The following is a 22,863-nucleotide window of genomic DNA, read 5'->3' on the forward strand; positions in this document are numbered from 1 at the left end:
GTAAGGACAAAGTAACAGTTATCACATAAAAGTTTGATGTAAATTGCAGAAAACAGTCTATCAGAGCAATTAGAGTTTCCTAATCCATCATTCTGCCAGATTAGTGAATATGGCAAACAGCAAAAAATAATGCTTTCACTTTCACCACAGGAAGGGATTGTGGTTAACTGTAGAAAATGCCAAGGCTGAGTTAATAATACTGAAAAAACAAGCTTATAAAAATCTTTCTTTGCCTGAGATTTCTAATGTTACGAAAGGAACACTTCTGCTATAGTAACTCATAATTATTTTTAAACAGATTTATATATTGAGAAAATTCTATGAAGCATTTACAGTATCCAAAAACATACCAGGGTTTTTATTTTTTATAATCTATACACAGATTTATTTAATCAACATATAAGCCACTACCCAAAGCCAAAACATTAAGCTCCCAATCAGATACACTAACTCCAGACTATCTAGAGACCTTCAAATTTCCCATCTTCTAAAACAGGGGTTGGCAAACTTTTTCTGAAAAGGACCAGACAGTAAATATTTTAGGCTTTGCAGGTCTTATAGTCTTGGCTATAATTGCTCAAAGCAGTCATAGATAATATGTAAATGGATGAGTACAGCTATGTTCCAATAAAGCTTTATTTGTGAACACTGGTATTTGAATTTCACTCAATTTTCACAGGTCATGAAATAGTCTTTGATTTCTTTCCCCAACCATTTAAAAATGCAGAAACCATTCCCAGCTTGTGGAATATATAAACAACAGGTGGCAGGCCAGATGTGGGCCACGTGCCATAGTTTGCTAACCCCTGCTCCAAAATACCTTCCAAATCCAGTCACTTCAAAATTTCAAATCATCGCTTCCCAGAGATTTGAAGGAATTGTTCAAATCTTCATCAGTAACTTCTTTTAGAGTGGCTGGTTTCCACTTTGGACTCTGGTCTTTATCTATTAAAACTGTCAAGTGAAGATATAAAAAATGTTAGTTTGTTTCTGGTATTGCCAGATTTTAATTACTGAATTGACAACTCCCTTGTACTAGGCATATTTTTCTATAGCACTTTTCTGAAAAGCGTGAGCTTTTCTATGTGTTCTGTTTTTCTTGTAAATTGAGCCCCCACAGAATTTGAAGGGGTGGCAACGTAGCGATGATGAGCATGTGGTTATTTTCTAACCTGCTCAGCCCGACTGATGCCTCCTGATTGAACACAGCCTACTGAACGAGCCCAGTGGGTTAAGGCCTAGAACTCTTTTCTTCTTCAAACAAAATAGTAAATGAACTGTCCCTCTCATGAAACAGCTAACACCAGAGCTGGTAGGCTTAAAGAGAAGGCGGGAAAGGGTGGAGGACCCAGATCTGCCTTCTAACCTCCTCCGCAATGAGTTGAGAGGAAAATTACTTGAAGTAGAGGAAAGGGGGGCTTTGGCATAATTAAATGTGGACATTGCCATTTTGCTGAGTCCCCTAGTTCACATAGCTCTGAATTAAAATACCAGACTATCTTCAAGGTTATCATGAGAAACCCTACTTCTATTTCAATGTAGTCATCATTTAGTGTGGCCATATAGTAACCCCACAGGATTAAAGTAAGTATGAGGCAATCTGTATACTCTCCTTTAAAAAGGGAGAAGAATGCCAATTTCCTGGCTGTGACGGTATGCTATAGTTATATAAATGTTACCAGGTGAGAAACTGGATAGAGGGTATGTGGGATCTCTCTTTAATAGCCATTTTCAACCCTTAATCTCACGGCACACACAAACTGATTACTAAAACTCTATGGCACACCAAAAAATATGTTTTTTGCTATCTGACAAAAACAGTTATAATTTTGATTCATTAACACTGGACAGATATCGAGTTGGCTGTTGTCATTTTTCACTTGACAATCTAGGGGAAAGGAGGTCAGTACTCCTGACTAGTCAGGTATTGCATGTTTTGAAACTTCTTGTAGCACACCAGTTGAAAATTGCTGCTCTTACAACTGCATATGAATCTAGTCACCTCAAACTTTTTGTTTTTAAGGGAAGGGGGCTCTAGTATGGTTGTGGTATGGCATTTTAATCATGCTTAAAATGTGCTTAGTTCCATGAAGAATGAAATTTATTTAAACATACAAACTCTACAGTGGACCTAAAAAAACACATTTAGCATTAAAAGGCTAAATAATTAAAGAAGCAATCTGGGAACCAAGGGAGCAGGCTGTCTCAGGAAGTAGAGAGAAGGGAGCTTCATACATAATTAAACGTGGACGCAGGAGATTTTTCAGGTTTGGCTGCCCAACTTCAGGATTCCAATATCACAGATCGAACACTGATGTTGTAATCCCTGCCAACTTGAAAGTTGTACCTTCCCTGAACAGTGTAAGTAAAACTCCTGATTTCTACAATGATCTCTTTTAAGCCCTCTGGCCAATGCTGTCTACTTCTTTGACAGCCCACTGAAAGGCAAATGGACAGGGAAGAATAAAATCTAGGCATCATTTTATTTCAGACTAACAGAACATTTTGCCTGGCACAGATATCACAAGTTCTGCCCTGTAGGCGCTCAGGTTTTCAGGTCTCATCAGACACCCCCTCAAATTCCAGTTGGTAGCTCTCTAGCTCTAAGATCATCTTTTTATTTTCTTCTACAACCAAGAAGTTTGTTCAAGATGTTAAGAGTAAAACTTTTTGACAACCACTCACCTAATTTGCTAGTTTTTTATCTGATTTGCTAACCTTATTTTATAATTAACAAATTGAAGCAAACATTTGGTTATGCAATATACCAGTTTTACCCAGAATATGTACTGCATTCTGAATAAAAAGGTTATGCTGAAAAATGAGGCAATATACTTTCTCTTTATTAAAAAGCTTTATAAGAACCTGCATTATATATCAGAACTTTGATGCTGATCAGTTTTAACTCTTGTTCTTTAAAATCATCAACAGTATACCTAAAATTAAGTTTGAGAAGTATTGCTATGACAGATAGTGAATACTTGATTGACACAGATCCTCCTAAAACCAGAAATCTAGGCTGACCCACATGCAGTAAGAATTTGCTGGAAATTAGTGGGGAAAATGCATATTTAATTGGTTTCTGTAAAACGTATAGTTATCTCCTCTGACTCAATTCCATGTGTCCTCTGAAAGGATTTGAACCCACTGCTTATTTCTGATATTATATCATGCCACAGATTCAGAAAATTACAGAAATAGTAATGTGTTTATCGAAGCTTCTATCTTAGAGAACATAACCTTTTATTCAGACAAAGTATATCCAGAGTCTTTACTATATTGTGATCAATAAAAAAAATAAGAAAATTAGATATGCAAAGGACATGCAGGAAACATACAACAGAAATAATAGCTATTATTTTTAGGGATATGGGCATATACATAAAAAATTATTGCAAATTTGCTAGGAACAAAAAATATCAACCACTTCACTTGCTTTTTCTAAATACGCTGACTCTGAAGATGATAAACAAAAATAAATTAATAAAAACATTAGCAAATTTTACTAATTATGTCATATGGTTTTTCTCCACATCAGTGTTTAACTGCTCAGGTACAGGCAAGGAGGTGGATGGGAGGCTGAACACTGCTGGGCTTTGCCAGGTCTGCACAAAAGGGAGAGGGAAGGTAGAGGACCTGAGGGCTTTTTGCACGGGAATAAATGCACCTTTCAAAGGCTTCAGCAGCCAACTGAGTTTATGAGCTCATACTACCTCTGCATGTGACCATAGAAGCAGGATTACCTCTTACATAGAAATTAGAGAGCTGTGGCCAGGTTATGTGAATTTTTTAAACAATATTGGATGCGAAGATTTATCTTCCCTTACATGCCAGTTGGTAATATTTTTTAAATACTTCGCAATCTTTACACAAGTCTAATTTTCATTAATAAAACAACTATCACCTTTGATTATCAGTGTGTACTCATAAATTCTATTTCCATAATAGCCAGGAGGGGAACAACTGTCACTTACCTGCCCTAACGCCTTCATGAAAGTCATGTCCTCTCTGAAAGAAAATCAAGATGAAATGGAGAATTTCTGAGTATCCTTATTCCTGGTGATCTCTCTCTACCCCCACGTGACCCTCCCACCCCCCACAGCCACAACCTGAACCACAGCATCAGAGACTGGACCAACTCTGACGACCCGCTCTGACCACCACCCCATCTTTACTTGCTCCAGTGTCTCCACTGCTGCAAATCCCTCATTTGACTCTGGGCTCCACTGATCCTACAACTTTCTCACCATTTGTTCCGGCTTCACTTCGCTCTTCATCCAGCCCAGTTTCCCCAGTCCATTAATGTGCTCACTTTTCCTTGAAAATGTCCTTATCTGCCCCATGCCTTTTTCTTCCTTTTATTCTGTCCTGGCAAAATTCAAGCATCAGCTGAACCCTACCATTTGACTGCCTGCATTCGAGCAGCTAATTCTTGCAGCAGTAAAATCATACAACTGTAACTTGTTTCATTTAAAATTCATGAGCATAAATCTCAAGCATGAAAAACTGCTCAATAGTCCATGTTCTCTTCCCCACTCCCAAGATAATGATTTAAACTGTCTTGTGTCTCCTCAGCCTCTACCCCTAGCAAACTCCACTCTCACTACATTCTTAGCTAATGACCTAACCTTCTACTTCCTTTAAAAAAAAAGAAGAAGCCCTAACACATGTAATTCCCTTCTTCCTACCACTAAAACACCTGCAACCCAACTGCAGCCGTCTGTACCATGATGTCCCTTCCCTGATGATGGAAGAAGGGACCATCCCCTCTCAGAGGCCAGCCCTCTTTTTCTTTTCCTGGCTTCATCAATGTAGGCGGTATAACTTAGTGGCCGAGTGCATGCCAGGTTCATCCCCTGGTTCTACTACATAGTTGCTATGTGATCTTGGCATAGTAATTTCCCTAACTCCCAATTTCCTGAAATGGCAATATCAATACATCCATCATAGGATTATCCAGATCCCAGCACAGTGCCTGATACACAGTAAATGTTCAATAAATGGTAACTGTTATATTTATTAGTTCATCAACATAATATGCATTCTCTATTGAATCACTATCAGTCATTTATAAATATGTTCTGTATCTTCCACCATACAAGATAAAGCAACCTCACTTGATTCCACAGTCCCAGCTGCTGCCCTGTTTCTGCTTCACCTCCCATTTACTCCTTTCCTCTCCAAGTTACCACACCACAACTTCAGCCCCAACACTCTGCTCAGACGGCTTGCCCAAATCACCCATAACTTCAGTAGATGAGATGCCTGTATCCTCATCTACTAGCTGCTTCGGCAGGGCTTTCTCTTCATTGAGACACTGCTGTCTTGCTTTCGGGACACCTCACTCTCCTGGTTCCCCCACCTCTGTCCCTCCTCATCTACTGCTCTTTCTCCTCCAGCCCACTTCAAAATGTCGGAGCTCCTTGGGGCTCAGTGCTCTCTCGGTTTCCTTCTGGATGATCTTATCCATTCTATACTCAACACATCAGCAGCTCAGTGGTCAATTCTGCTAAAATATAAGATCATGTCATTCCTCTGCTCAAAACATCCAGTGGCATCCCACTCTACTCAGAACAAAAGCCAAACTCTCATAAAGACCATCAAGGCCATATATGTTCTGGGCAGCCCTACCCTATGGGCTCTGACCTCACCTCCCTCTCACTCATCATCCACCCCCTGCCACACTCCACCCACGAGGCCTCCTCGAGGTCCCTAAAACAGGCAGGCCCAGCCCGCATCTGAGCTCTTACTGGCAGTGCCCTCGGCCTGGGTGCTCTTCCTCCAGACACTTGCACACGTCGCTCCCTCACTTCTTTCAGGTTTTTATGTAACATCTCAGTGAGGTCCTCTCTGGTCAACCCATCTACAATTCCAAACCCCTTCTCTACCCCTATAATCCATATCCCCTTTCCACTCTGCTACATTTTTTCCTTAGTATTTATAATCAGTATATTTTACAAGTCTGTCTATTTATGGTCTATCTCCCCCATGACAAAGTAAGTTCCATGAGGGCTGGGATTTTGTCTGTTTACCTATGTATTCTTGGTGCCTCAAACAGTGACTAGCACATGGTAAGTACTCTAACTTGTTAAGTAAATAAATAAATCTCTACAGGTTTTTAAAAACTGGTGCTTGTGTCTTTTAGATGTAAGTCTCTAAGCCACTCTCAGACCTCTAAGCTCCAACTCCTAAATGCATTTTCTCCCTCACATCCATCATCAAGGTCTGTCAATCCTGTCTCCTACATTTACCTCAAATCCACTTATTTCTCTCTGTTGCCACCAGCGAGTCTACACCACTGCTCTTTTGTACCTGGATTATTGCAATGAACTAGCTGGCCTCTACATCCACTCTTGAACCCCTGCAACCCCATCTCCATTTAGCAGCATAATTACCTTAAAACAAATGGAAACAAATCACCACCTGCTGAAACCCAAGAGGCTTCTCAACATACTCATTTCTCATCCTTCAGGTCACAGATGAGCTAACACCTCAGAGATGTCTTCCCTGACCCACTTACCTAAAGCAGGTTAACCTTTATCTCCTCACTCCCTCCTGTCCCATTCTTGTATCATTCTCTTGTATTGTCAACCCATTATATTCCTTTTAGAGCACTTACCACAATTTGTAATTATATTACTTACCCTGTTTACTTGTTCTTTATAGTCTCAGGAGACTATAAAATCCCTTAAGAACAAGGACAGTGTCATTCTTTCAACAAGGTAACACTTGGCACTGTCCCTGGCACGTAGCTAACACACTAGCTGAGAGAATGAAGGAAGGCGGGAGTCCATCAATCTAGGCAGTGCACTAAACGTACGGTGAAAAACGGACTGTGTGAGGTATACCGGGTACTGGTCAAGCACGCAGACCCTGGAGTAATGCCACCTGCTTTCCTACTCATGTCTCTGCGCCACCTTTGGCAGGGTCTCCTCTATGCCACAGTTTCCTGGTCGGTAAAATGGAGACAACAGAGTACCTACCCTTCTAGAGATGGTGGAAGATTTAGTAGAGAGAATGCATGTAAAAGTACCTAGTGCAGTACTTACTCGTAATAACAACAGACCCCAACTGCCAGGAGTGACTTAAGACATGACTAATAGAGATTTATGGTTAGAGCAACTACTTTGAATATCTTAATACTTATTTCAGCACATCAAAGTCCATTAGGGATGTCTTTTTTTCTAGTTATTAAAGAAAATATTTCCTTTAGACCCTATAATAATCTAAGGGCCCTGTATACATAACACAAAAGGGATGATTCTGCTTTTAAAGAATTTATCATCTGCAAGAAGAAATCACTATGACTCTGAAATGTTTCATGAAATCAATAATATTCCATGTGATTACTACCTATTTTAAGTTTCTTACAACGGGACTTTCAATGCAAATCTATTAATTAAAACTTGTATCAGACTAAAAACTTCCATTTGTCATTTTATGTACACACAAGCATTCCTCATTTTACCTATGATGGAATTCAGATTTAGAAAGCTTATGCCTTGTGCCCAAGGTCAGAGACCATGCCTGAAAAATGGTTAATTCCGATTTTGAATTCCTCATAAGGTTAGAGGCCTTACAGGTACATAGTAATGTAACTGCTGTTTCATAAAGGCTTAGTAACAACCTGGGAGCAATACCTCCACACACCTTAAGCTAACTGGCCCATTGTGCTTTCACACTGTAAGTTTTCAGTAAAACTTACAGAAAACATACACACTATATGTTTTCATAGAGGACACTTACAGGGAATTTCAATTTTCTTATTTTTAGTTTTCTGTATTTTACATGTTCTACAATGACCATATATTATAACTATAAAATGATAATGCTTTTTAAAAACTCTTACCATACAAGCTTGACTCAGCCGATATTCCATAGTTAACACTTCTTGCAAGGTCTTTGAAGACCCCTCTATGAGCTGCCTTAATGTGATCTTCAGAGATGTTGGAGACATTTTATTAATTACCTATTAAGAAAAATTTTTTACTGGTTTTATACCAATAGTTCCTTTACTGTCTACAATAAACCAGCTGAGTTTTGATATAAACCATATTAAACTTTGCTCCTTAATAGCAGTTTCATATGACAAAGTCCTATAAAAGTGAGATTACGCCTTAGGCTAATCCTGCCAAAGCATCAAAAAAAAAAAGATTTCAAGTACATTACAATAAGAAAACAGATTATACCACCAGTGGAATAAATTCTACACCTATAATCTAAGTAGTAAGATAAATCTACATTTTCTAGCTTACCTGATATAAATTTGATCCCAACTGGGTAAGCAAACAGAGATTATACTTAAATAAATGTAATGCACATCTTAGAAACCACTGATACATCAGAGGACATTTCACTTTGCCATATAAAGAAGGCAAAGGGGTAGAAATACAGTAGCTCTTCCTTCCCATTTTGTGACTCTAGAAGTGTCTAAACTTTGTCTTCAACTATAAATAAATCCTCTTACCTTAAAAGTAAAGAGAGAAAACTATTCAAAGTATCATGAGGTGCTCTTCTATAGTATTTAAACATTTAATAGAATTAGAATTACAGACTTAACCCCTTAGCTACAGTGCCATGCCACTGCCTTTTGCATTTAAAGATGCTGCTACCAGTGCTCCAATGCTTGTGCTTGGCTGTGGCTACAACAGCTGCTGCACGGTGCTGTGTAAATCTGATGTCTGCCCTCTCCTTTATCATTAGGATATACAGTTTGCAGGCGTACTGCTGAGTGACTGTCTCAAAGATATAAATTTCACTTTTGAATTCAAAGAATTCCCCACATCAAAATTCCAGATTCTTTGCAGCATCCTCAAGTCTGGCGCACAGATTCAGAGAACAGAGTGTGTAGGAGAGCATCCTAGCTGTCAAAGCTTAACTAGATGATTACTGTACAGAGAAATTTCAGGGAAGATCAGTATCCTACCTACAGCCACATGCTGCTGGAGAGGAGAGAGAAAATGACAAAGGCTTTTATCAATCTGGTTCATCTTCGCAGGAACTCATTCTTCTGCCTTGGTGCTACATGGACAACCTCATACAATGCCCCGAATAGCAATCCTACTCCATGTTCTTGCCTTTTCAGTTGCAGGCCACGAGGAGGATGGCACAGAATGTCTGCACACTGTGCTAGGAGGCCCCTCCCTTCCACAGGCAAGTAGGACAGTGGGTCCATTTTGCTAACAAAACCACTAGTTTTCTCTAGCCAGAATAATGTCCTTATTATCACAGATGAAATCCTGGAGGTACCTCACTCACGTGCTAAAAGATGTACTTCAAGGAGTGACAGAGCCACCTTCTATCCTGCCAAACCACCTGCAAAGTCCACGCTGCTACAGGTTCCTTTCCAACAGTGCTGCGTTGTGTGAGCCCACCATCATGTACCTGCATGTTACAGGTACAGCTACCTGCTGGTGCCCTCATTTCTGGGTTTGGCACTTTACTATTTTACAATCTCAAAACATAAAACTCCGTCTCTTGCTATCCTTCTTCAGTTGGCTGCCAATTAATTTCATTTTAAAAAGCCAGTTAAGGGCCCCCGTTGTCTGCTTTGTGTCACACACACATACTAGGTACAAATGGGGAGAAAATTTCAATCAAAAAGGTCCGCTGGCTCAGACATTTTGTGAAATAAGTTGATGCTTGAACACAGTGGGGTCAGGGCGCCGACCCCACTGTGCAGTCAAAAATCTGCATGCAAGTTTTCACTCCCCCAAAACTTAGCTACAGTTGGCTCTTGGTATCAGCAGTTTTTGCATCCACAGGTTCAACCAAGTGTAGGCTGAAGTCAGTATTTCTGATCTGCACTTGGGAATCCGCTGACGCAGAGGGCCAACAGCACTAATAGCCTACTGTGGACCAGAAGCCTTCCTGATAAAAAGGCGGTTAGCACATACTTTTACATGTATCGTATACCATATTCTTACAATGAAGTTAGCTAGAGAAAAGAGAGTGTTTTTAAGAAAATCATAAGGAAAATACATTTACTGTATTTATTGAAAAATACTCATGTATAAATGGACCCATGCAGTTCCAACCTGTGTTGTTCAAGGGTCAATTATATTAATTAAAGATATTTTCATCAGACAGATACACAGGGTGGAACAAAAGTAGGTTTACAGTTGTATGGAAAATAATACAATAGTAAATTGTAAAAGAATAAACTGTTTCACATACAACTGTAAACCTGCATTTGCCCCACCCTGTATAAGGAGAAACAGGTATATTGACAACCCAAAGAAACTGCTGTTTCCAACATCTCTAAGCACACTGGCAATTTAGCGCAGAGACTTAGGTTTGGACCAGAGTCAGACAGCACTGGGGTAGAGTCCCAGCAGCACCACTTCCTACATGATCATAGTTTCCTCATTCGTAAAATGGAGCTAGTAATACCACCCACCTCATAAACGGTATGGCAACACAGGATAATGCACTGTGTCAGAAACCAAGCAAAACAAGGATGGGATGGAACACTTAGGGAGCACATTTTCCTTATCTCTAAGGCAAGTACTTTCACAGGCAGGTGCCTTTTACAAATGAGGAAACCAGACTCGGATATGAATTTGTCCAAAGTCACACAGAGCAGGAATCCAAACCCAAGCCTGCCTACTCCAAAACCTACCTCCTTCTACTACAGGGGCTATAAAAGTAGTCAAGAATGTCAAAGGCTGAAGAAAAGTAAAAAACAGCAAAGATAAAAGGAGTAAATTGTGTCAGGTGAAACAGAGAAAAAGTGACTAAAAACTTAATTTTGATGGCAAGGAGAAGACAAAAGATGGTAGCCCGAGAAAGAAGAGTCAAGGAAAGGCTTTTTGTAAGGTTTGAAAGGTTTGAAAATAACACTAATGTGCCACTAACTCGAGAACACAGAATTGAAGACACTTAGAGTCAGAGGTGTCTGACACAATGAGTTCCCAGAGGAGGCAGGAAAGCACGGGATGAATGAGAGCGCAGGGAGGATGTGTCCGGTGACAAGGAAGTGAGATGCCACACAGGTTAGAGCAATCAAAGAGGTGGTGATGGAAGAGAGTGGAAGTTGCTCATATAATACAGCTTTGTTCATTAACAAGGGAGCACCGAGACTGTTCTTGAAGTGTTGATGAATGATTAGGACTTGGATCTTTAGCTATGCTAGAAATGTCTGTGCATACAATCCCACACCCAGACAACCTAGTGAACACAGTTCTACTTCTTGATAGAACACTGGCCAGTGTTCTAAAACTGGCCAGTGCAAAAACTGCTTAATTTGAGTAGCAGATATTTTAATGCTTGCAAAGGCACAAGAGAAATAAATCAGTGCAAAACAGGTCAGAACAAATTACTTGTAAGAGTATAGAAATCATTTTCATTAGAAACAATGTTTTCTACAAGAGCAAATGGTGCTTAGAAAATAAAGATAAACTGAGGGATGCTACAGATAGAAATACCTTATACCACTGGATTTATTTTCTAAAGGAAAAATCTAAAATAGTATATCCAATCACTTTTAAGAAGTCCATAAAAACATAACAGTTAAATGAACAGGTATCAAAACCCCCAAATAACAAACTCCTACTTTACGTTATAGTTGGTTAATGTAAAGAGTTTATACTTAAATCTCTCATTTTGGCTGTCCCCAACCTTCTGGACACCTTCTCCACAACCTGAAAGTTACCCTCAGTGTCAGCTCTACCTTTCTAATAGATAAAATTGAATAAACATTTTCTCTTTAGGTATTCCAAAGGGTTTGTGGACTGTCTATTCCCCATAATAAATCTCTTTCTCCTTAGAGTACCTGGAGTGGACTCTGTTTTCTGCAACAAGAATTCTGACCAGTAAAGAATCTGAAACTATAAAGGGAAAAAAATAAAGTACATGGGGATGGTGGATCAGGGAAAGTAAAAGAGGAATAAGTAGCACCAGTTAAAAAGCAATAACTATAGGTACTACAAACATTAAAAGATATCATGAGCAACTTTCCAATAAGTTTGACAACTTAAATGAAAGTGTCATATGCTTTGAAAGATAGTATCAAATCTGACCCAAGAAGCAAATACCTCTAAATAGTCCTATATCTTTTTTTTTTTTTAAATCTGTAAGTACAAACCTTCTCACAAAGAAAACTCCAGGTCCAGATGGCTTCGCTGCTAAAAAAAATTAACAGTCTTCCAAAAATTAGAGAAAAAGGGGAACATTTCCCAACTTGTTTTATGAGTCTAGAACAACCTAATTATCAAAATTTGACATGGAAATTACAAGAAAAAATACAGACCAATAGCTCTCACATATAATGCAAAAATCCTAAACAAGTATTAGTAAGTCAAATCCAGCTACATATAAAAAGAATAATACATTATGATCAAACAGGGCTTATTTCAGGAATGCAAAATTAGTTCAATATTTAAAAAGTAATCTTTGTCCCTGAAATAGATCCCTGTCTATATGATCACTTGATCTTCGACAAAAGCCACCGATGCAATCCAATATCTTGCAATGCAACTCTTTTCAACAAATTGTGCTAGAACAATTTTGTAACACTCTGTGAAAAAATTAACTTGGACCCCAGGGTTTTTGTTAAAAAATTAATCTGAGATGGATCTAGCTAGACCCAAGCAAAAAAGCAAAAACTAAGAGCTTTTAGTAGAAAGCATAGGAGGATATTTTTGAAGTTGGGAATAGGTAAAGATTTCTTAGGATACAGAAAATACACATGAAAGAAAAAATAAGTTAACTTAGACTTATCTAAATTAACAGCTTTTGATCAGCAAAAAGTTATTGTAATGTACCCCATTAACGAAGATAAAAGAAAAAAATCATATGATCATCTCAATAGATGCAGGAAAAACACTTATGATAAAATCCAACACTTATTCAAAATAATTACATACATCACCCCAACATGCCAAGGTTGTGGGCTTAATATCCTGTCAGGACAAATACAAGAATCAACAAATGCATTAAAAAAATGGAACAACAAATTGATGTCTCTCTCTCTCTCCCCCCTCCTTCCCTTGGTCTCTTTAAAAATCAATAAATAAAAACAATTTTTTTAATTATGTAAAATGGCTCTGGCTGGTGTAGCTCAGTGAGTGCCAGCCTGTAAACCAAAGGGTCACCAGTTTGATTCCCAGTCTAGGGCACATGCCTGGGTTGCAGGCCAGGTTCCCAGTAGGGGGTGTGCAAGAGGCAACCACACATTGATGTTTCTCTCCCTCTCTTTCTCCCTCCCTTATTCTCTCTCTAAAAATAAATAAATAAAATCTTTTAAAAATTGAATCTAAAAAACACAATAAATGAATAGGCAGAAACAGACTCATACATACAGAGAACATTTTGATGGTTGCCAAACTGGGGGGTGGTGAAAAAAGTGAAGGTAATGATTAAGAAGTATTGATACAAATACAAATTGGTAGTAACAGAATAGTCATGGGGATGTAGAGTACAGCACAAGGAATATAGTCAGTAACATTTAATAACTATGTATGGTGTCTGATGGGTAGGAGATTTATTGGGATGATCACTGGGGTGTACACCTGAAACTAATAAAATATTGCATGCCAAATGTAACTGAAAAATAAAAAATTACTAAAAAGAATGTTAGCTAATATGACCATATTGGAAAGCTATTTGACAGTAACTACTAAGATGAATGTACACACTGTTAAACTAATTTAAAAAGGAAGCCATTAGACTGAGGTGACCTTCATGCTTTAGTAGCCTACAAGCAAACCAAAACCTAAGTATATAATGACTCAAGGTTAAGAACTGAAACCTAAAGACGATCAACCACGAATAGCCAACCAGGCTTTCCCACGTAATCCAAACACTTAAGCTGTAACTCATCAAATAATTGCTTTGCTTTGTTTCTACTTCTTCTCTATAAAAGTCTTTCTCCAGCTTCTATCAGTGGATCTTTCCTAACCACTTTTGGTTTGGCTCTGCCTGATTCCAAACAATTTTTGCATAAATGAACTATTAAAATTTTTAATATGCTTCAGTTTATCTCTTCAACAACATATATGATGACTCTGCAGTACTAGTCCCGGGTATATAAAAATATGTGTATCAGTGTTGCCAAAAGATGTAGACAAAAATGTTTATAGCAGCACTAACAGTAAAAACCTGAAAATAACCCCAAAGCCTATCAACAGTAGAAATGAATGAATAAAATGTGATATATCACACAATGGAATACCTTATAGCAATGAGAACGAACAAACTACTGCTATATACAACATGGGTGAATCTCACAACTAGAATGTTCAGCAGAAGCAGACAGACACAAAACCATAGATTCAGTTATATAAAACCTGAAAACAAAATCTATGCTGTTAAGTCAGTGTAATGGTTGTCCTAGGGGACAGGTAGTCACCGGGAACACACAGAAGAGGGACATCTGGAGTGCTTGATAATTGATTCTGTGTGTTGGTTATATTTATGTTGTAACATTTTCTTAAAGATTTTATTTATTTATTTTTAGAGAGGGGAAGAGGGGAGAAAGAGAGGGAGAGAAACATTCTTGTGTGGTTGCCTCTCATGCGCCCCCTACTGGGGACCTGGCCCCACAACCCAGGCATGTCCTTTGGACTGGGAATCAAACCCCCATGACCCTTTGGTTCACAAACTGGCACTCAATCCACTGAGCCACACCAGCCAGGGCTCTACTTATTCTAATGTATGTCTATCCTTAAAAGTTAATAGAATTCTAATACTGAGTAAAATCCTAAGAGACAAATTAACTTAGGATTTCCTCTTAAGGATACGGTAAGAATGGTTTTCATCTTCACAGGAAAGACCTTATCTAAATTTTCTTGTCAAGTTTCCTGACAACTGAAAGGCTATAATCATACCAATAAAATGAAAAATAGTACCAGATAAAGACAAACTAAAACAACTTTTCTATTAAGTGTAAGGATATACTTTTTTTTTCTTTTCTTTGTCTAGAAGTCTGAAAAACTATGTTTCATAATCATATCACAGCTCTAAGAATGTCAGTACCCAATGTGCAGTCATTAATACAAAATAGCTTTTCGGCTGTTACCAGCTGAGTCATGCTGTGGAAAGGCCAAAGTGTACCTAACACTGGGAAACACTGCTTAAGACTCAGCCATGGCTGTAGATATAATCTCGTTAGTTTAAAAAGGATCACTTTTATTATTATTATTATTAAACCTACTGCTTAGAAAGATCATGTATTGAGCTCCTGCATATTAAATAGAACTTAGATTATCACAACAGCAATATATTGCAAGGTGACTATCCTATAGTTACCCAGCCCTTCTAATAAAAACGTCCCACTGTCTCTCCCACAAGACAAGGCAGACTACTGGAGATGAAGCATGCTGACTGAAGTCCTTCTCTATTATAGTTAAAGGACCTAAAAACAGCTTAGCATCGCCTTCAGCATCCAGCAGGTAGACAAAACACTTGGGTTTTGGTAAGGTTTTGTGGAACTGCTTTCTGAGTTTCAACCGAGTTCAGGAAAACAAAAAAAGAACTAACAAAAAAAAGTGTGCTATGTGACACCACGGAGCTCTGACACCCCTCAATGCGGCTTCCCTGTCATAAGAATTCTCCATGCTCAGGACAGAAATGATCCATATATTACCTTCAACTGCTCTAGGGCAAAAGATGAACCGTCCCGCTGTAAATTTTCAATAATCTGTTCCACAGTATTGGCGGAGAACAAACTATAAGAAAGGACACACGTGATTTCACCAATGTAATATTTCTTCTTTCTGAGATAGCAATGAACCTACACATAGGCATCCCCCAAATTCCATTTCAAAAATGAAAAATTTTCCATCCTATTTTACAGGATGATGAAATAAAACATTGCTTCCCTGGGTAAGTGTTTTCAGTCTACCTTCGCGAATATAAAATAAAGCCTAAATTTTCTCTTTTGCTCTCTTGCATCCATATAAATAAATGATACCTTAACTGTGAAAAAGTGAGGCCTCTAAAATGAGGAGATAGTTGTCTTATTTTCCAATAGTTTTTCTCCTCTGTGTTCCTTAAGCCAGTCTGTCAATCTCTCAAATCACTGCACAAAACCATTTGTAGATGGGCTTAGTAAGACCTTCAGAGAGATGACTTTACAAAGATAAAAGGTAAGTTAATTCAATTATTTTCTAGTCTCTCTTCCCCACTTGAAAAAAAAAAGATTTTTAAAAAAATATAATGGATTTGTTTCCTCTGAAAGAGTAATCAAGAAGCTATTTTCAAAAGTAAGTGAAAATAAAAGTACTATGCTATTGGATTTCAGAACTAGGTACATTATCAAACACAAGGTTAGCAAATTCCAATTAATATAGAATTTCCAAAGAAATAGACATAATTGAGATCTCTCTTTAAGTACCTGTTTATTTTGTCCATGTGTTCCTCAAGTATGAAAGACTTGCCTTGATCAATCTTGGACTGTTTGAAAAGAAAAATCATTAATTTTAAGTAACACAAATCTTTTTTTAAAAATCCTTAACAATTTCATATTTAATGATACACTTTGTGACAGATTATCATCTTCAGTCAAATTACACCCAACAGTCTCATAAATTACTACTACCATATGTTCAAAATTCAGACGTATTATTTCAAACTAGCACTTGAAAGTGTCAAAGGCCAAAAATGTTCTTGTATTTTTATTTTCACATCATTATGTACACTATATTATCATTAAAGTGTGTCAATAAATTTAAGAACTGTAAAGGGCGTGAGAAGTCGCCCTGCCCAGACTTCCACGTGATGTGAAAACTCCTACCACATCCCTGATACCCCTGGCAGCACTGACCTTCAGGGTAAACCAGGGCCTCAGGAAGAAACTCAAAAGTGCTTGAACAACTATAATTAGAACTTCTTTAAAATTCTGAACCAAAAATAAGCCCTCTCTTATTTCTAGTTCTGGTTAATCCCTCTTCTACCTTAATCTTCTCACATAGTGCAGTTTTGTGCCCGCTCACAATCCAGGTCCTTCTGATGCACAAATTCCAGTTTATCAAGTGTGGAACACATACCTTTGCTGCAGGTGCAGCTGAATTATAAGAAAGTACAACAGGACTCCACGTATCCTTGTTTGTTTTGGACACAATGCTTTCACTAACAGAACTAATTCTGTCTGGGTTAGTTTGGGGGCAATCGTATTAGACTGCTGATTTACACTAAACATTACAACATTTTTTTAACCTGTGCCATTTTAGGCTACCTTACTCCTATCCAGTACTTAAGAATTTGGTAGTTTGGATTATAATCCAAAATTTTCACTTATCTCTATTGTGATATTGTGATTTAAAATAAATATCTACTTGATCTTTTGTTCATAGTTCACAGTTCCCAAAACCCTTGGAATATGTAAGCAGAGCATCTTTTGTTTTAATATTTGGTCTTTTGTCTTTAGTTCCTGAAATAAAGGTGAAATGGGTATCTTGTTATTCTTAACAAGTCCCTTCCAACCACACCTCTGTTTATGTTAATGAGGTGACTTTTGGAAAGCCCAGAAGGAAGGGGGCTGGTTGCCAGGGGACCCAAACTTGGATTAGAGAGTTGGAAGTTTCAGTCCTATCCCCCACCACCATCACCCCCACCTCTCCACTGCCCTGTCACCTCCAACTGGGAAAGGAACTGAAGATTGAACTCAGTCACCAATATCCAATGATTTAATCAACCATGCCTGTGTAATGAACCCTCCATAAAAACTCAAAAAAGATGAGTTTGAAGAGCTTTCAGGGTTGGTGACCACAATCACATTCAGGGACAGGGTGCACCTCAACTGCATGGGGACAGAAGCTCCTGCGCTTGAGACCCTTCTAGGCCTCGCACTTCATCTGGCTGTTAATTCATGTCCTTTTCTATATCATTTATAACAAACTAATAAATGTGAAATGTTTCCCTATTTTTGTGAGCCATCCTAGGACATGGGACTGCCATCTGAAGTGGGGTCAGTCTTATGGGACTGAGTCCCTAAACTGGGTGATCTGATGCTAAGTCCAGGTAGCTGGTGTTAGCATCGAAATGAATTAAAGGACACCCAGACGGTGCCATAGAGAATGGCCTAATGGGTGGAAAACTCACGCCTCTGGCGTCAGAAGTGAATGTGGGAGTACAGTGCAAGTGAAGAAAAACACAGGGAGTGTTTTCCTCATAAATCTATTAAATCTCACATTTGTTGCTATTAGATCACTCTAAACCCAAAGGGTTGTTTTTAATCCATAGTCTTTTACCTAATTTAATTTATATTTTTAGTTTGAAATCAATTTGATCCAAAACACTGTCAACATTCGCATGCAAATCACTGAAAAAAACACTGAATAAGACAAGGCTAACGTGACTTTTCTCACAGACTAATGCCTACGGATTTCACAGAACTCTTTGGGAAGGCTATTCAACCCCCACACACCGGAACCCACCCCATGTTTACCCAACTTGCCAACACGAAAGGCTGGCAAGTGCTTGACAACAGTCTGAAGAAACGCGCACATGCTGTGTCGTGTGAACTGCGCGGAGTGTTCAAGTCCCCTGTCAGTCGGTACTCGAATGTGCTTTTCGAATGAAAATTCTGCGTAATTTTTTGGTACTATTTCTCTAAATATTTCCGCCCCTCTATCTTTGTTATGAATTCCTAGTAAGTATGTATTAGACCTCCTGGAATAATACCTCTAATTTTCCTTTATCTCCAATTTCCACTTTATTATTCTTTTTGTCCTTAGAGTCTTTCCCTCAACCATCAATTTTAATCTCATCTGTTGAAGATTATTCTCCCCACTTGCTATCCTATTTTAAAATTCTTTTTGTTCTTTCATGACTTCTTTGCATAACATCTGTTCTTACTTCATATATGAAATAACCTCTTATCTGATGATAACAATTATAGGTTTGTTTCTTTTTAAAGTTTCCTTCTTCTCCCTGCATTATCTGCTTCCTTCAAGTCAGTTTTCTGTTCACTTTGGTCAGTCTCTGGTGTTTTATGCCTGGCAACCCTTGTTTTTCTGTGTGAAGCACTAAAGTTAGGAAGCTCTGTGTGTGTCAGCTGCAGTTATAGGGTTGTCAACTGTCTGATGCATTCAAGACATTCAGGCAAGGACCTGGGTATTTCCCTAGAAGACTCCTCAAATGTCAGTATCTACAGGCTTTTTCTTTTTCTTCTAAATACTGGCTGAGAGTAGGATGCTGCTATGGACTGGATATTTGTGATCCCCCCAACAAATTCATGTTGAAACCCTAATCGCCAGTGTGATGGTATTTGGAAGGAGGGACTTTGGGAGGTTATCAGGTCAGGAGGATAGAGCCCTCATGAAGGCTGTCTGCTGTTGCTCTCTGATCTCTGCCATGTGGGGATACAGCAAGGGGGCTTCCATTTGCAAACCAGGAAGAGGATCCTCACCAGAAACCTACCTGGTTGGCATATTGATCTTGAATTTCCCAGCCTTCAGAACTGTGAGGAATAAGTTTCTGATGTTTAAGCCACCTAGTCTATGGTATCTTTGTTATAGCTGTCCAAACTGACTAAGGTGGATGGTATGTAATGGTTCTGGAAGCCACCAGGGAGAGAGGCTAGAAGTCTTCCCATTTAGTATGTTTCTTTTCAGCAGATCACCTCACCTACCCCTGCCCCAGCTGGGCCTGTCTGATTCCGTCTCTTTAAGGAGTCTCTACTCTCCTGCCAGGCTACGAGAGGGCAGCTGCTGCTTAGAAAAATTTGCAGAGATCTTCCTGTTTTTCTGCCCTATTCCACAGCCCTGTCTTCAGAGTGAGGTAGTAACTTTCAAAGGGTCTACAACAACACCTGGCTTGCTTCTTACTGGCTTCCCCACTAACGGATAAGATTTTAGTGTTCTCGCTCTAAAGGCGCTGCCCTCATCCTTCTTCCAGGGTTCCAACATATTGGCAGCTCCTGCCTGCCACTGTTTCCTCTTCTATTCTATTTGTCTTTGTGGATTCATGACCATTTTATTTCTTATTCCTATTTAAGTGGGGTTTTAGGAGACAGCATATATTCAATCCATCATGTTTAACTAGGAGTCATGTAGCATTTTAATAGATTCTTGGCTCTTAAAAGTAAATTTAAGTTAGATAGCATAAGTAAGGAATTAAATGTAAACACAGCAATATACTGTATTGTATCTATTTGTATACCAGAGTGTCACTTTAGCATCTCCCCAAACAATGTCAGCATTGAACCTCCATTACAGAAATGCCACAGTGTATTGCAAAAAGCCCCTGCAAGGGCCAATCACAAGGCTATGCACTGAAATTCACAAGCAATGAGAAGACAAGCTGTGTAGTTGCACAGTAGTATACTCTTAGATGGCTATTGTAACAATCCTCCCATCAAGCTTTGAAGTAAATAAATCCCATTACAATTGTTTACATCCACAACCATAATGTTCATCAATTGCTATTTTTCAATCACTTACCCTTCCCCATGAGTTAAAATCTGAGTTTAGAATATCGTATTACCTTTGTATGGTACGTTTTTAAGACATCTGCAATATTTTCTTTTGAAGGAGATTTCAGGGCTACCAAATCGTCTTCTAACATGCCCAACTAAAGGTTAAAAAAAAAAAAGGTGGGAACAGATTTGAAACTGTAGTAACAGAAAAACAATTTCTTAGAAATCTTATATTCTTTTTATTTTTTTATATTCCTTTTTAAAATCCCTGTCTTAAAATTATGCTGCTTGCTCTCTTCAGCTGAGTCAAAGACGGACATGTTCGATGAGGATGTGCATACACAGTCCCCCACAGCAGATGTCACCTTGCAAGGAATGAATAAAGGTGGGAAAATTAAAGAGGACGAGTAGAGACATTCACCTTTGTTTCCCTCTGGTATTGAGCACTTGAAGTGTGGTATTGCAACCAAAGATCTGAATTATAATTAATTTTACCTAAAATTACCAGGTGTGACTAATGACTACTATAATCACACAGCTCTATATCATAGCCACACTTAAATCTCCATTTATACCCCTCACATACCTATCCTATGCTCAGCCAAATGGGGCTTTTTACTGTCTCCAAAACATAGCTAATGCTTTCCTGCCCCTGTGTGCTTGCTCATTAAATGTTTCCTCTATCCAGAATGCCTTTTCCTGACCATACACATATTAAAACCCAGCTGAACTGCAACTCTTTGAGAAAACATCCAGTCCTTCAAATAAGCCCTTCTTCCCTTCAATAACCACTGAGTACTTGCTTTGTACTGTCTTTACATTTGTCATATTTTACTCTGTCCTATGAGACAGACGGTTATTTACATTTTGTACCCACCTGTAGCCAGCCCCATTCCCAGTGTGTACCCTGTTATTACTCGTTTCTGTTATGCTCCATAGACCCTGTGAATGGCAAACTACTAACTGCAGATATTATGACTGGGCAAGCTAACAAAGAAGGAAAAGGTTGCCAATCAGCTTTCTCTGCCATCCTTAACCAAATCCCACTATAATCAAGTGTCTCCTCAGAGTAGATAATGGAGTGCCATGTTTGCTCCCTGTTACAGTTCAAGAGAAGGATGAGATAGTCACCTACTCAATGTGACTGAGGATGCCATAACATGGAGAAAGATCTGAAACTTCAAGCCAATGTGAAGGAAGGCACTCATAGCAGTGCAGAGGGGACAATCTTCAACTTTGTCCACTTCATTCATTCTTATAACATTCCTTCTGCTACCCCAAAACCCCCCTCCCTCAGGAGCAGATATTCACTTGGAGATCTACATGCTTCCTGAAAAGCTGAGTTCACCCCACAGTTACAGGGATGGAGCACATTAGCTAGGATAAGCTAGTCAGTGTATTCCACCCACCCATGTGTTTCAAGGGTGATATAAACCAGTCCAATCAGAGTGAGCTAAGTCAGCTGAAGCAGAATAAATTCCAAATATCTTGCTGGGAATTCTGAGACAAAGTCAGCTTGAATTGGGTTTTCTGTTACATTTCACACAAGTAGTTTCAACTACTGTGATAAAACCAGTGCCCCCATTTTGGAGATGGGAACTCGCAGGGCTGAAGAGGTTAAATGCAATCTAGGATTTAAACCCAGGCTGGCTGGCTACATATTCTTAGCCACTGTGCTAAGAAAATTGGAACGCTGTTTTTTAAAAAAAAAATAAATAAAGTAACAGATATCCTTTAGGAAAGATTTTAAGACAGTATTTTACAAATGCACCAGGAAAACTAAAAACCAAAAGAAACTTTCAAAAATGTTTTTATGAAATAGAAGCCTAGCCCTGGCTGGTGTGGCTCAGTGCACTGAGCACCAGCCTACAAACCAAAAGGTCGCTGGTTCGATTCCCACTCAGGGTACATGCCTGGGTTGTAAGCCAGGTCCCCAGCTGGGGTGAGTGAGAGGCAACTGATTGATGTTTCTCTCACACACTTATGTTTCCCTCTCTTACTACCTCCCTTTCCTTCTCTCTAAAAATAAATAAATAAAAAATCTTAAAAAAAAAAAGCCTATCTTTTATATATAACTTTAGACTTTATATATTAGACTTCCTTTAAATATATATTTTTCATAGAATGTAATTATTCATTAAAAAATATTCACTGACGGCAGCAGACAAAACAGCTCTGAATCTAGATAAAATCATCTCCATTTTGTGTATGAAAAAAATGAAGCCCTGGCTGCTGTAACTCAGTGGATTGAGCACAGGCCTGTGAACCAAAATGTCACTGGTTCAATTCCTGGTGAGGGCACATGCCTGGGTTGTGGGCCAGGCTCCCAGTAAGGGGTGCGTGACAGGCAACCACACGTTGATGTTTCTTTTCCTCTCTTTCTCCCTCCTTTCCCTTCTTTCTATAAAAATAAATAAAGTATTTTTAAAAAATAAAAGAAAATGAAGACTGGAGAGCTTAAGAACCTTCCCTAAACTCACAGAACTTTAAGCAGCAGATCCAGG

General features: G+C 38.7%; 1 protein-coding gene across 2 annotated transcripts in view; it reads right to left on the reverse strand.

The window, feature by feature from the left end:
* Positions 1–343: 343 nt before the first annotated feature.
* Positions 344–22,863, reverse strand: part of HIBCH (3-hydroxyisobutyryl-CoA hydrolase) — a 59,355-nt gene continuing 36,835 nt past the window's right edge. For both annotated transcript variants that reach the window (XM_024564222.3, XM_071220682.1), the window contains 6 exons: positions 20,428–20,514; positions 16,337–16,395; positions 15,587–15,668; positions 7,850–7,969; positions 3,975–4,008; positions 344–954 (listed from right to left, as the gene is read on the reverse strand). In XM_024564222.3, the coding sequence (XP_024419990.3) occupies positions 839–954; positions 3,975–4,008; positions 7,850–7,969; positions 15,587–15,668; positions 16,337–16,395; positions 20,428–20,514 (498 nt within the window). In that variant the 3' untranslated portion in view covers positions 344–838. The remainder of the gene's footprint in view (positions 955–3,974; positions 4,009–7,849; positions 7,970–15,586; positions 15,669–16,336; positions 16,396–20,427; positions 20,515–22,863) is intronic.

Source organism: Desmodus rotundus, chromosome 2, assembly GCF_022682495.2.
Source record: "Desmodus rotundus isolate HL8 chromosome 2, HLdesRot8A.1, whole genome shotgun sequence".
NCBI lineage: Eukaryota > Metazoa > Chordata > Mammalia > Chiroptera > Phyllostomidae > Desmodus > Desmodus rotundus.